Consider the following 14,463-nt stretch of genomic DNA (forward strand, 5'->3'; position numbering starts at 1 on the left):
AAGCGATTGGGAATGACAGCAACTCAAAGTGGTAGGCCACATTAAATTACAGAGTGGGGTCAGCGGATGCTGAGGCGCATAGTGCGCAGAGGTCGCCAACTTTCTGCAGAGTCAATCGCTACAGACCTCCAAAGTTCATGTGGCCTTCAGATTAGCTCAAGAACAGTGCGTAGAGAGCTTCATGGAATGGGTTTCCATGGCCGAGCAGCTGCATCCAAGCCATACATCACCAAGTGCAATGCAAAGCGTCAGATGCAGTGGTGTAAAGCACGCCGCCACTGGACTCTAGAGCAGTGGAGACGCGTTCTCTGGAGTGACGAATCACGCTTCTCCATCTGGCAATCTGATGGACGAGTCTGGGTTTGGTGGTTGCCAGGAGAACGGTACTTGTCTGACTGCATTGTCCCAACTGTGAAGTTTGGTGGAGGGGGATTATGGTGTGGGGTTGTTTTTCAGGAGCTGGGCTTGGCCCCTTAGTTCCAGTGAAAGGAACTCTGAATGCTTCAGCATACCAAGAGATTTTGGACAATTCCATGCTCCCAACTTTGTGGGAACAGTTTGGGGATGGCCCCTTCCTGTTCCAACATGACTGCGCACCAGTGCACAAAGCAAGGTCCATAAAGACATGGATGAGCGAGTTTGGTGTGGAAGAACTTGACTGGCCTGCACAGAGTCCTGACCTCAACCCGATACAGCACCTTTGGGATGAATTAGAGCGAAGACTGCGAGCCAGGCCTTCTCGTCCAACATCAGTGTCTGACCTCACAAATGCGCTTCTGGAAGAATGGTCAAAAATTCCCATAAACACACTCCTAAACCTTGTGGAAAGCCTTCCCAGAAGAGTTGAAGCTGTTATAGCTGCAAAGGGTGGGCTGACGTCACATTAAACCCTATGGATTAAGAATGGGATGTCACTTAAATTCATATGCGTCTAAAGGCAGATGAGCGAATACTTTTGGCAATATAGTGTATGTTGTATTTTGGAGGCTGTTATGGTGGTTTGACCCCAACTGGCTTGCTTAAAGGCGAGTTGTCATTTTTAATTGTTGAAATACTTTCTCATATTCCAGTTGAATGTGCAGTGACAACTACAGGTATATAAAAAAGCCATTGTAAGTTGACTCTGTGGCACTCTCAAAACATTGCTCTGTTTGTTTGAGCAATCGGACATGTCAATTTCTGGCTCAACTGAAGGGGTGAGTTTGAAAACAGTCATATTTTTGCCATTCCATTTGGTGCTGTTAGTGGTGCAGAAATTGCACACTTTAGGGCAAATTCACTAAACAGTTGTGGCACTTTTGCGTGGTGTTTTAGGGCAAAAACTTACATCTTATTCACTAGCCACCCGCAATCTAGTTTAAGCAGGCGCAATTAGCACTGAAATTGCACTGTGCTTTAAGTCATTGTCATTCCTTTCTGCGCAAACACCCAGTATGTCCTTTGAGCATGTCAGATTGTCGTGTCTGCTGCATCCTCCGCTATATAGCGCTCAGAACCAGCCCGCAAGATCGGAATTGTGTGTACAAATTGTGTTCAGCAGCAATTTTGCGGGCTCGTATGCGCTATTACCTGATCTGCGTAATTCCTTTAGAGAACTGGACTGTAAACCAGCGCAGACAGCACATGCAAATGACTGCCGCATTTACCAGGTGCAGTTCATTCTTTATTAATTCCCCCATCATCTTTAAATTTCTTAACCAACAAGCCCTTTTTAACCAGCTTAAAGGAGTTCACCCAAAAAGGAAAATTTTCTTTTCATTTACTCATCATCATGATCCCAGATGTGTATGACTTTCTTTCTTCTGCAAAACACAAAAAAATTTTTTGGGAGAATATCTCAACTCTGTAAGTCCATACAATGCAAGTGAATGGTGACCAAAACTTTGTAGCTCCAAAAAGCACATAAAAGTAATCCATAAGACTTCAGTGGTTCAATCCATGCCTTCTGAAGTGATCCAATCAGTTTTGGGAGGGAACAGACCAAAATGTAATTCCTTTTTCACTGTACATCTTGCCATTGCAGTCTCTAGGCACGATCATGATTACTTCCAAGCGCATGACACATGCGCAGAGCGTTTAATGGTGCTAGGAAGTGATATCGAGCTTATAATCATGATCGCCATAAGACTGCTGATGTCAAGATTTGTCTGTTCTCACCCAAAACCGATTGGATCGCTTCAGAAGACATGGATTAAACTACTCAAATTTTATGGATTACCTTTATGCTGCATTTTTGTGCTTTTTGGAGCTTCAAAGTTTTGGTCACCATTTACTTGCATTGTATGGACATACAGAGATCTGATATATTTTTCTATAAATCTGTGTTTGTGTTCTGCAGAAGAAAGTCATACACATGAGATAATGTAAGTTAATGATGAGAGAATTTTCATTTTAGGGTGAACTATTCCTTTAACCAGCAAAAGCATCACTAGCTTTCACCCGGTTTTACCAGAAACCCCATGTTGTTTTTTTCAAGTGAACTGAATGGCTATGTTTGTCCAGCAGCTAGACTAGCACCAAAACACCACTAACCAGCATAAACAAGTCTGGACCTGCATAAAATCTGTGCTGTTCTTTCAAAAGAGGAATTTGCCTGTACAGCCCAAGACCTTTTGGCAAAAAGAGCAAATGAAAAAATTCACACTAACAGCACGCACGCACGCACGCACGCGCTTGCACACACACACACACACACACACACACACATTTTAAAGGAATGTATTCAGATTACACGTCAGCACTTGGCAAGAGGCGGTAACATGACCTGTCTGCCGGCTGTCTGCTCTACTGTTTAAGACATCATGCATGGACAGATGTGCTTTCTCGTTGTCTGACAATGATGAACTCACAATGACTCCACATTCAGCTGTCTATTCCAAAAATCAGTATGAAAGTCTTGAAACAAGATTTGCATTTGCAGACGGAAACACCAGTGCTTAGAGGGCAGCAAAATAATTTATAAAGAGCTTTTAGGTAAAATGTCTTTGTAAAGTTGTAAACACAAATACAGGGAGAAAAGAAGAGAGATTGAGAGATGATAATGTGCAATGTAGATGGATAAATATAAATATATAACAATTCAGTTTGCAAATAGGTGTAGAAAGACCAATCACACTGTCAATTAAATTTGGAATGCTGATTTTGAAAATTCTAACAATGTAAGTAAAAGGGAGATATTCAAAATGTAATCTGAAATGTCCAAAAAAGTATCAAGTTTACAGTATTGTGCAAAAGTTTAAGCCACTTGTGAAAAATGTTCCATAGTGGAGATGACTTCAAAAATAATGCCAAATAATAGTTGAAATTGATCAATTAACATCATACAATTCCAGTAAACATAAAAAAGCTATATAAATATTTGGTGTGACTACCTTTGCCTTCAAAACAGCACCAATTCTTCTAGGTACACCTGGAAACAGTTTGTCTTGGTTGTTGGCAGATAGGATGTTCCAAGCTTCATGGAGAATTCGCCACAGTTCTTTTATCTGTTTAGTCTGTCTCAATTGTTTCTGTCATTTCAGAAACATAATCCCAGACTGACTCCATCTGTTAGTTTTATGTAAGACTGATAGTTTTAAGTCAGATTGGCCAAGCAGTCTGTTTAAAAGCTTTGGTATGAACATGAGAAACCTTTTGACCTACTCTGATGTCATGGCATTTAGGGTCAGGGCTCTTTGAGAAAGTGCTAATTTAATAGATGCCTATAATCAGGGTCACAGCAAGGTAACAGCAATAATGCACACACTCATTCATCACAAGAATCAAGAACAGTGAGAACTGTTGGAAACCTTGTGGAGACCTGGAGGAACTGGGGGAAAAAGAGACAGATGTGTAGAGAAAGACTATTTCTGCTGCTGTATTTTTGGAATTTTTTTTTTTTTTTTTTTTAATTCTAAAAGTGCTAAATAATTTCTTTTTGGGGTATGGTTAGGCAATGGTAATTATAATAGGCTTTACATTGAAACAATAGAAGTCTATGGTAAGTCCTCATTTACATAGCTAAATGAACGTGTGAGTGTGAGCGTGTCAGACTTTACTGTTTACTGTATGCTTGTGGCAGGTCTGGGGTTACTGACCACATCTGGAGTTTTAACAGCATGACACAGCAGCGACTGTGAATAGAGTCTTTATGCAGAGAGAAAGACAGAAAGTGAAAGAGACAGAAAGTATGTGGGGGGAAAATCCAGCTAAATACTACTAACAAACAGAGCACTGTAGGAGAACAAAAAGAGAAAGGATAATTAGAGGATTAAAACAAAGGAAGAATGATGAATACAAATGAGACGTGGAAAGAAAAAAAAACAGGGTGAAAGAAATGAGCCATTTACCTTTTTGCAGCCATGGTCCTGTACACGGCCTTCAGCTTTCTGAGCAGCTTTCTTACAAATGGACGGCAAAGAGTAATTACATGGGCTATCGTTCCAGCGTCCCTCCTACAAAAACACACACATACACACATAATGAGGGGTTATCATTATGAAGCTATGGCCTCAGAGCTGTTATAAATATAGTCTTTAAAGATAAAGAAAAACAGATTCATATTCATTAACATCACTTTGACATTTGTAAAGTGATAATGTTTCTAAAGTGATTAACTTACTAAAGCGACAATGTTTGCTAAAACACACTGCACTAAAATACTGTACCTTTAACAGCAACACACTATGGATTATGGTCACAAAAACTGTCTAAAACACGTCCTTGTCGTATTTCACCCAAAAATCATGAAAGAAATAAGGACCATTATGGGCCATTAAGTTAAGCACTGTGACATTAAAATACACGCGGAAATCAATGAATGAGAATGCAAATGAGATTTCAAAACTCCAGTGAATGATTGAAGATTACGTGTGAATATTGACTTGGCTCTGTTCCTTACGTAAAGCTACAAAATAGCTTTAGAATATAGCACACAAGTCATATGGAACTACTTTTATGGTGCTTTTTCTGTGCTTGACATATGTGGTCACTGTCAACTGTCCTTTTATTGAAAAGAGCTGTATAAAGATTTTAAAAAATTTGGGGGGTGAAGCATGTGGGTTTGGAATGACATGAGGGTGAAAAAAGGCTTTTTGGATGAATTATTCCTTAGAGACCTATCAATATAGAGAGTATTCAGAGGTCATAAATCTGCAGGGTCAGAGGGGTACTCACAGGACCCCAGATGGTGACGCAATCCTCATTGACATTTCGGAAGTTGTTGGGTTCAAACGGGTGCCAGTAGGTGAAGATGACTGGAGTACGATCCGTCCATTCAAAGTTCATTTGCATAGCTGTATCATGCAAACCAATCCACAACTCTTCTATATCTGAGAGACAGGAGGAGAGAGATGGAGATTGTGTGTGCGAATATACTGTACCATTCTTGCTATGTGTACTGATAAAGCTGATACATGAATTGCTTGTTTCTGTATATATGTATGCAAAGGTGAAACTGCCCATTTGTTGAGGTGTATGCAACATATGTTTACATAGCATTTAATTTCTTTATGCACACTCCCATAGGCATCTAGTCAGGATAAAAACCCATTTAAAATCATTTACACCCATAAAAAACTGATAAGATAAATGCTTTTGTTATTTGTAGGCTTTATTATTAAATATTTATGATTTTGGCACCCCACTTTGTGTGTAGCCCCCTTGTGTTGCCTGTTGCATACCCTCATTTTGCACCCAAGCATGTATAAATATTTTCTTATGTATACCTCTCTTCATATTCTTAGTAATAAATTCGAGCTCTGGGAGGGTGTGGATGCTAACAAGATTAGCCTCCATCTTTTGGCACATTTTGTGGGCGGAGTTCCACTCCAGGTTTTCTGAGTTCAGCCTATAGCAGCCCGCCTGGAAGTTCTGCCAGCCCACATCACACTGGTACTGCCCATCATCCGCCCAGGAGTCTGTAAACCACACAAGAACACACATAAACACGCAAAGACACACTGTTTTGATTTGAAAAAAAAAGGTCTGTGTTATGTTATTGATCCAAAGATCAAGTCTGTAGTAGAGTATTTCCACATTTCCAAGTCAAATCTAAAATGTAAACAATAAAATGATTCAAAATGTAAACACCAATTTCAATAGCACATTCAGTTGCTATTTTCAACATTAAACTAAGTTCTCATTACACAATGACTTAAGGGAGCAATCTTTCTTGGTGACAAATTTTAATGCAACATAAAGGGGTCATGACAAGAAGAATCCTTGATCTTTTGACATTCATCGATCATTGTACTATAACATACTGTAAATTTCAAAACATCCTCCTCAATGCAAAAAGAGCATTTGTTGAAACCAAGCTGCCAAAACAACTAGTTCTCTACTGTGATGTCACACTGTGGTAGACGTTTGCATCTGATCGCCTCTACAACAACAAATTAAAGGATTAGTTCACCCAAAAATGATAATTCTCTCATGATTTACTCACCTTTAAGCCATCCCAGATGTGCACGTCTTTTCTTCTTCAGCAGAATCGAAATTAAGATCGTTATAAACACATTTCAGCTCTGTTTGTCTATACAATGCAAGTGAATGGGTGCCATGACGCTGCTGGTTGTTTGATGATCCAAAAGGCATTTTTAGGCAGCATAAAAGTAATCCACATGACTCCAGTCGATCAGTGAATGTCTTCTGAAGCAAATCGATAGGTTTGTGTTCAAATTAAATCGATAATTAACTTTATTACAGAAGCGCTTTTTTTTTACAACAGAGGAACGAACATCACGCGAGAGTTAGGTCATTTTAAACAGCAATACAGCACTAGACGGAAGCAATGATTTAAAGTTTAAAAAGTTTTAATTATCGATTTGTTTCCTACACAAACCTATCAATTTGCTTCAGAAGACATTCATCGATCGACTGGAGTCATGTGGATTACTTTTATGCTGCCTAAATATGCCTTTTGGACCGTCAAACAGCCAGCAGCCACATGGCACCCATTCACTTTCATTGTATAGACAAACAGAGCTGAAATGTGCTTATAAAAACCTTCATTTCGGTTCTGCTGAAGAAGGAATGACATACACATCTAGGATGGCTTTAAGGTGAGTAAATCATGAGAGAATTATCCTTTTTGGGTGAACTAATCCTTTAAAGCTTACTTTACCTTATCACTTCTGTAGCGCACCCAGTAGTGGTGAGCAGTAAGATGGCAAGTAAAAAGCAGATCAGTCAAGAGCAGGGAGCAAAGGACGTTTACTGTCGAGTCTTAAAGGAGCTTTTCTTGTGGAGTTCAAAGCTAAGATTGATGCTGGCATTGACGCTCTGACACAAATCATTATCGCAGCTTCATGATTGCTATAGAAAAGAGGATAGCCACAATCTACTGGCAGATTAATATTGTGGAGGATGAAAGATAAAGAGATTTAATGCCCATAGCAATGAATATGCAACCTATGGGGTGACCAGTTATTTCAATTAGTCAAACTCCCAATTAGACTTTGGGAAACGTTTAATGTTGCTTAAATTGGTGCTATTTTAGTATATTTCTATCTTTATACTGTAGAAGGCTTTGTTTGGAAAATGTTAATAAAGCATTACATTGTTACATACTGTATTATTTTGTTTTCTTTCCTAAGATGGAAATAAATGCATTTTGACAAGAAAAGATAACGTTTTTAAGTTCAGCAAAACATAAAATATGACAAATCACAAATTTCAAATCACAAAAACACACGTGAATGAAATAAAAATTGTGAAAATCGGATGAGATCTAGGACATTTAAACAGCTTTATACAGTGCATGCCACTGTGCAGACTGTAAGTCTATCAATAAAAGCCTAACTTTTATTAATGTCAAAATATAAATATTGGGCTATGCCAAATAAGTTCTACTGGAGATGTTGCCTCTGTTTTAGATACATCCCTGCTGCAAGCCATTTCATAAAAAATTGGCCATTACAAAAAGTGGCAATTTATCACCGTAAATGATCTCCCAGACAGAAGAAAACTTTGAGGTGGACCAGCATAATCCAAAACTAAGAACAGTCTACTTCTCGACATGCACACAACATATCTTGACCCAAATTACATGACTCAGCCAGCCAAGGTTTACCTCTGAAATAAATCATATCATTTTTAATTATTTTAAAGTAGAACTGTAAACAGCAGTACCATTACTGCATAACATTCATAAGTGATCCTCACACCACAAACGTGCACACACACACCGAGACACATACCTGTGGTGAAGGGGTCAAGAGTGGCGTTAGGTCGTTTCTTGCAGATATAAGGCAAAGCCACTGAACAGTCTCGGTTGTGCCAGCGACCCTGAGCATCAGTGCTGATCACTCCACAGTTCTCCTCCTCGTCATAGCTTGGCATGTCTACAACACACACACAGGATAAAAACATATCCTCCCTCTAGTCTCTATGAAATCCTGGTCCCTAGAAATGGCCCCCAGGTGCAAGCAATTTAAATAGTGATGCTTGCCTTAACAAGCACCACTAATAATATAAAAAAATAAAAAGCCAATAAAATATACTATAAAGCTGGTTTGTTATTGTAAAACTTACTGATTGTGTTGTCTGTGCTTTGATTGTCAGAGTAGGTGTGGTTATATGAGGGTGTGGCTGTAAAGGGGGTGATCTCACCTGTTTCCCAGTTTAGGTATTTGAGAGGGGCAGAGTCAGCCCACTGCCAGCCACCATTGAGGTCTACATCATTTAAACCCATCCACAGGGTGGAACTGTACCCAGTAAGCAAACCTACAGTACACACACACTTTATAAACACATTCCACAGAGTTTTAAACCAAAATAAGAGTACATTAAATGAGCATGCTGCCTCTTTTTGAGCATTTCCTTATTCTTTACCAGAATCCACATGCCCAAACATTGCAATAATGTAATGAATGTGATTGCATCATCATCTCTCACCATTAATATAGATTTGTTCCTCTAATTTAGTGATGCTGAGCAGGTCTGCTCCCTGCTGCTGGCAACTAGTTCGTGCCTCACTCCAGGACAGCGTGGCCTGGAAGTTAAACTGGTAACAGTTATCCATCAATGGGTTTATGTCCCAGAACGTCTCACAGTCAGAACCTTAAAAAGACAGACAGAGAGCGGAACAGATGAAGAAAGATAGATAAAAAGTGAAGGGGTGATAACAAAAACAAAAGACCAGGAAAATATTCACTGTGATATACAGTAGTGTCACATTCGAGTCATCAACATCTGGCTGTGTCCAAAACCAATGTTTAATTCATGGTTTGTTTAACATCCTGTCTATTATGAGGCTTCTGCTCTCTGGTCGATTTTTCAAGGCAGAATAAATGTGATATGCAGAAACTTGGCACTGGGGCACCACAAGTGTTGTTTACTCCCGCATGATAAATTGCTTGTGATGTCCCTCATTTGTAAGTTTCTTTGGATGAAAACATTTTCTAAATGATTAAATGTAAGTGTAAATGTATTATATTGAATGTATGACATATGTGCGATTCAGCAGTTAGTGAAAAAATTAAATGGCATCTGATGGAGGAATGTTAATTTTTTTCACTTATGATTCCATTTGTACTGAGAAATAAGCCCTGGTCGGTGCCACATTCTGTCAAAATGTTGTATTTGAACCAATTTTTATAATTTAGTTATTAACTTTCAACCTATATATTCAACTTAGTTGTAAATAAATTAAAGTAAATTAATCCTTAAACTATTTATGGTGAGTAATTGAATGTTTCAGGACAATTGACTGCTCTCTTCTTAATTAGAAAAACGTTGTCTGCCTAAGGCTAAAAGAAGGAAATAGATTTAAGAAAAGGAATTTACGGGGGCCTGGGTAGCTCAGCAAGTATTGATGCTGACTACCACCCCTGGAGTCATGAGTTCAAATGCAGGGAGTGCTGAGGGAATCCAGCCAGGTCTCCTAAGCAACCAAATTGGCCTGGTTGCTAGGAAGGGTAGAGTCACATGGGGTAACCTCCTTGTGGTTGCGATTAGTGGTTCTCGCTCTCAATGGGGCACGTGGTAAGTTGTGCGTGGATCACGGAGAGTAGCATGAGCCTCCACATGCTGTGAGTCTCCGCGGTGTCATGCACAGCAAGCCACGTGATAAGATGCGCGGACTGACTGTCTCAGAAGCTGAGGCAACTGAGACTCCGCCACCCGGACTGAGGTGAGTAACCACGCCACCATGAGGACCTACTAAGTAGTGGGAATTGGGCATTCCAAATTGGGGAGAAAAAGGGGATAAAAAAAGAAAAAAAAGAAAAGGAATTTACCTAGGATAAGGATTTAACTAAAGGCAAAGGCTATTTGCACTAAGTGTAAAAAGCAACAAAAAGCATCTTCTTTGCACTAAGTGCAAATAGCGTTAGATGCTATTTGCACTTGGTGCAAAGAAGATGCTTTTTGTTGCAGATGGCAGAGTGGCAGATACTCTTACACCCCTGTTTAAATACTAACACTGCAGCATTTTTATTGTGTTTATTTGGAGTCCCACAGACACACTACACCAACACCTACCACTAACCCTACCTTACCCATAGTATCACCAAGGTATTTTTCGAGTAAAATCATAGTGATCACAAAATTAAACATGGTTACTATTAACTACTATTAACAACATGTCACTATAGTAACACCATGGTTAATACATCAGAACTATATAGTTTCTACCAAATCACATGGTTACTACAATATTACTACAGTAAAACCATGGTTAATTTTATCCGGATCAAATCCTTCTCTCAATGCTCCGACCTTCACTGTGACCACATCACTGCAAGGAATTTCTTTTATTTATTACTATAAGTAGTATTATAGGAAATATTAAGAGTATAGACAAGGGAAAAAGTATGTCAAGGGGCGGGATTCAAACCCTGATCTCCAGCGTGACAACACAACATACTGTCGTTACACCCACAGCTACTACAGCTTCACATGGGGGGAGCAGTTTGTCATAAAATCCTGTGTTTCCACCAGACTACTGGAGTGCAAGTAGTCACTAAGTTGGAGTCATATGGATTACTTTAATGCTGCCTTTATGTGAGTTTTGGAGCTTGAAAGGTCTGGTCACCATTAATTTGTATTGTATGGCCCACAGAGCTGAGATATTCTTCTAAAAATAATTTGTGTTCAGCAGAAGAAAGTAAGTTTTCATTTTTGAGTGAACTATCTCTAAGTCATTGACTGATTTATCAGTGTGAAAGCAAGGAAGCGTTGGAAGCAAGGAAGCTGCCTTTGGTTTTGAGGACAGAGGCCCTGATTTTAACAAGCCAGTTAAGCAGGATTTGAGATGAGGAAGGAACATTTCTGAGCAAAATACACTCACTTTTCACTGGGCAGAAGCCCCAGCGTTGGTCCTTTCCATAATCGTGGGTAGTGGCACACCAGTGAAAGCCATCCTCCCTGCCCACACTGGTGCAGCTGTGGAACCACTGGCCATCATACAGGAAGGGAAAGTAACAGGGACTGCCTTGAGAGTTGCCTTGGATGGTATAGATTGCTATGAAGTAGAAAAAGGAAAACTCTAACTCCTAGAATGCACTGAACTTGGAAAATTCCAATTCCTTGTTGTAAGTGCAACAAGTGTTATAAGATGCCTCTGCATCTTTTTTAATTGTTAACTAAAATATGCTTATATGAAGCAACAGAACGTGGATGACACAATTCTTTCGTCATTCCCACTATTGTCATTTTCATTCCATGAGAATGACTTCTCTGGATAAAAGTGTCTGCCAAATGGGGGTGGGGGTGTTATCATGAACTTACAAAATCTGTAAGTGTTCTTTGCTTTTATACAAAGTATGACTAAAAATATTTATGCAAAGTAACATTTTTAAATCAAAGAACAGAAACATTTCAAATGTACATTTTGTAAGAACAATTCCCTCAGCACAAAAAGTAGTTTCCCCACTAGTATCTCTCTGCTATAGATGTTCCCTGGCTAATGGTGATACAGACAGTAAGCAGAAAAGTACATTTACAAATGAAAAAAATGCTCTTCAGAAAATCAGACTGTGTTATAAAAGGGACTTAAACCACCATAATCAAAATTGCGTATTGTCATGCTACCCAAGCAAAAACAAATGGATATAGTCATTACAGAAAATGCAAATATGATTTTTCGGTCAATAAGTAAACTGTTTCAATTTTAGAGCCGTTTTGCTGTTGTTATGACTCAGTGCACATCTTGTATTCTGTCAGCTGTATAAAAGAATCAACATATATAACCTGACACCGTCTTTGAAGTGTAAAGGCGGTTAAAGTTAAATAGATGCAAGAAAGAAGAGTTTGTCAAGACAAACATTGATGTTGCTTTGAAAAAGGCTTGAAAGTTACAAAGGCCTGAACTTTTAAAGCAGTTTAAAAATCCTTGATGTTTGAAGGTTGTACAGGCATTATGTACTTACATAATGTCTATACAGTACCAAGACAACAATGGGTTAAATAATAGGTAGACAGCCAGACAGGACGGATGGACAGACGGACAGACAGACGGAGAGACAGACAGACAGACGGATGGAGAGACAGACAGACAGACGGACAGATAGATAGGACAGACAGACAGATAGGACAGACATATAGATAGACAAAAATGAAGTGAAGAAAATAAAGACAGAAAATGGGAATTTACTATCAACAGAGGTGGTATAGGTCAATGGTGAAGCAGTCGACTGCAGTAAAACATAGGCTACTTCATAGTCAGATCATGTCTTAGTGGAAATTCAATTTCTCTTCCTTAAATCTGCTATTTCCCTCTTTGCATTTTCACACTTTCTTCCTCTGTGTTGCCCCTCTGTAAGAATGCAGCTGTTACTATAGAAACCCCTGGGCATTCTGTCTGACTGTAAAGATTACTTCAGTCAACAAAGACAGAGGAAACGAGAGACACAGAGAGAGCACAGCAGTGTGAAGGAAGAGAAGTTAAACTAAGAGAAAAAAGAAAGATAACTAAAAATAGGATATGTCAGACTGAGGAATGGCGAGAAAGAGTGAGTGTTGCGAGTCTGTTCTACTGCTGCTGCAGTTCAGAGCTGCGGAAAAAGTAGGACACTCTCAATAAAAACAGACAGACACTTAACTCTCTCTCTCTCGAACTTATGCAGTTTAATACTTGCATACACAAACAGCTCGGTGTTAGCATGATGTCAGTGGCAAATCTTTGTCAAGAAAACTCCAGAACCAACTTGCCACAGCAATGAGACCAGCAAACACAGAGGTGAGAGAAAAGAGAGGGAGAGGGGTGTCTAGCTCTGATCGGCAAATAATGAAGACCAGGACTGGGAATAATAAGGAATTTATTGGCTCCAAACCAAAAATACTAAACAAAAACAATACCATTTTGGTATAAAAAAAAAATTTGTATGTTTCTTAAAGAACTGTTACAGGTTCAATAGAGTTATGCTCAATCGACAGCATCTGTGGCATTATGTTGATTACCAAACAAAAAAAAAATAAAAATAATAATATGACTCACCCCTCGTTTATTTTTTATTTTTTATTTTTATAAAGGAAGGCATTTACAATGGAAATGAATGGGGCCAGTCCATAAAATGTGACTATGTTTACATTCACTTAAGAAAACGGTTTATTCCAGGGTTTTTGCAGAAAGCAGTGTTCGAAAACTGCAGTTTTCCTAATGACATTTAAAATACAGACTACTGTCCATCACCACCATGTCCGAGTTTGACATAAAATACCACTGCAGGTTATGGTGGAAAGTTAAGGAAACAAACACAGCAACTCTACCTCTAAAATATAAACTCAACTCTGAAATATCTGGAAATAAAGTGAAGCCTCAGATGCTATGTTTGATATTAACACAAGCGTTGCAGGGAAATTAAGTTGCAGTGAAGAAAGCCGCTTTATAACCAAGTCACATATATATGTGAGTAAAGAGAAAGCCGATAACACAGTGCATATAAACGCATATGCCAATTTCAAGTCTTAAGCAGCTTTCTCCCAATAAACGGCTTTCTGGTGTCCATGTAAAAAAGGTCACACTGTTTCGAAAGTATAGCCACAAAACCTAAACATTATACATGTTATCATGATTTTAGTGTGATAAGATCACTTACTAACCTAATCTGTGTAGAGTTATGTCCAATTACAGGGGATTACAGTGTTTCATTGTTATGACAACAAAGTTGTAACATTGGAAATAACGTTACTAGGATAAGTGTAACCACAAATTTAGCATTTTTTTAAATAAAGGAGGTATGAGTCTAAATTATTTTTTGTGGTAATCAACATTGTGCCACAAAAGTTTTCGACTGAGCTTATTGAACCCAGAACATTCCTTTAATTAAGGTCCCATTTTATTACAACAAAACTATGTTCTGAAATAAGCAATAAGGCATGAGAGGCTGTGCTATATTGTGCAGTGGCGATTTCTCAGGGCCAGCAAAGCCTTCTCTGCTGGTGTAACATGCCTAATAAATAAATATTTTTTCATCCTTTCATTCTCATTGACCTTTTTGCCTATGTATTTTCAACTCTTTCCACTCCTAATTTATCTACAAA

General features: G+C 38.8%; 1 protein-coding gene across 2 annotated transcripts in view; it reads right to left on the bottom strand.

Moving 5' to 3' along the window:
- Nucleotides 1-14,463, bottom strand: part of LOC127451919 (C-type mannose receptor 2-like) — a 51,318-nt gene that overhangs the window by 19,409 nt on the left and 17,446 nt on the right. For both annotated transcript variants that reach the window (XM_051716981.1, XM_051716982.1), the window contains exons 3-9: nt 11,270-11,443; nt 8,875-9,039; nt 8,590-8,703; nt 8,178-8,321; nt 5,706-5,897; nt 5,155-5,309; nt 4,329-4,433 (exon numbers count right to left, since the gene is read on the bottom strand). In XM_051716981.1, the coding sequence (XP_051572941.1) occupies nt 4,329-4,433; nt 5,155-5,309; nt 5,706-5,897; nt 8,178-8,321; nt 8,590-8,703; nt 8,875-9,039; nt 11,270-11,443 (1,049 nt within the window). The remainder of the gene's footprint in view (nt 1-4,328; nt 4,434-5,154; nt 5,310-5,705; nt 5,898-8,177; nt 8,322-8,589; nt 8,704-8,874; nt 9,040-11,269; nt 11,444-14,463) is intronic.

The sequence above is a fragment of the Myxocyprinus asiaticus genome, chromosome 14 (genome assembly GCF_019703515.2).
Source record: "Myxocyprinus asiaticus isolate MX2 ecotype Aquarium Trade chromosome 14, UBuf_Myxa_2, whole genome shotgun sequence".
Lineage (NCBI taxonomy): Eukaryota > Metazoa > Chordata > Actinopteri > Cypriniformes > Catostomidae > Myxocyprinus > Myxocyprinus asiaticus.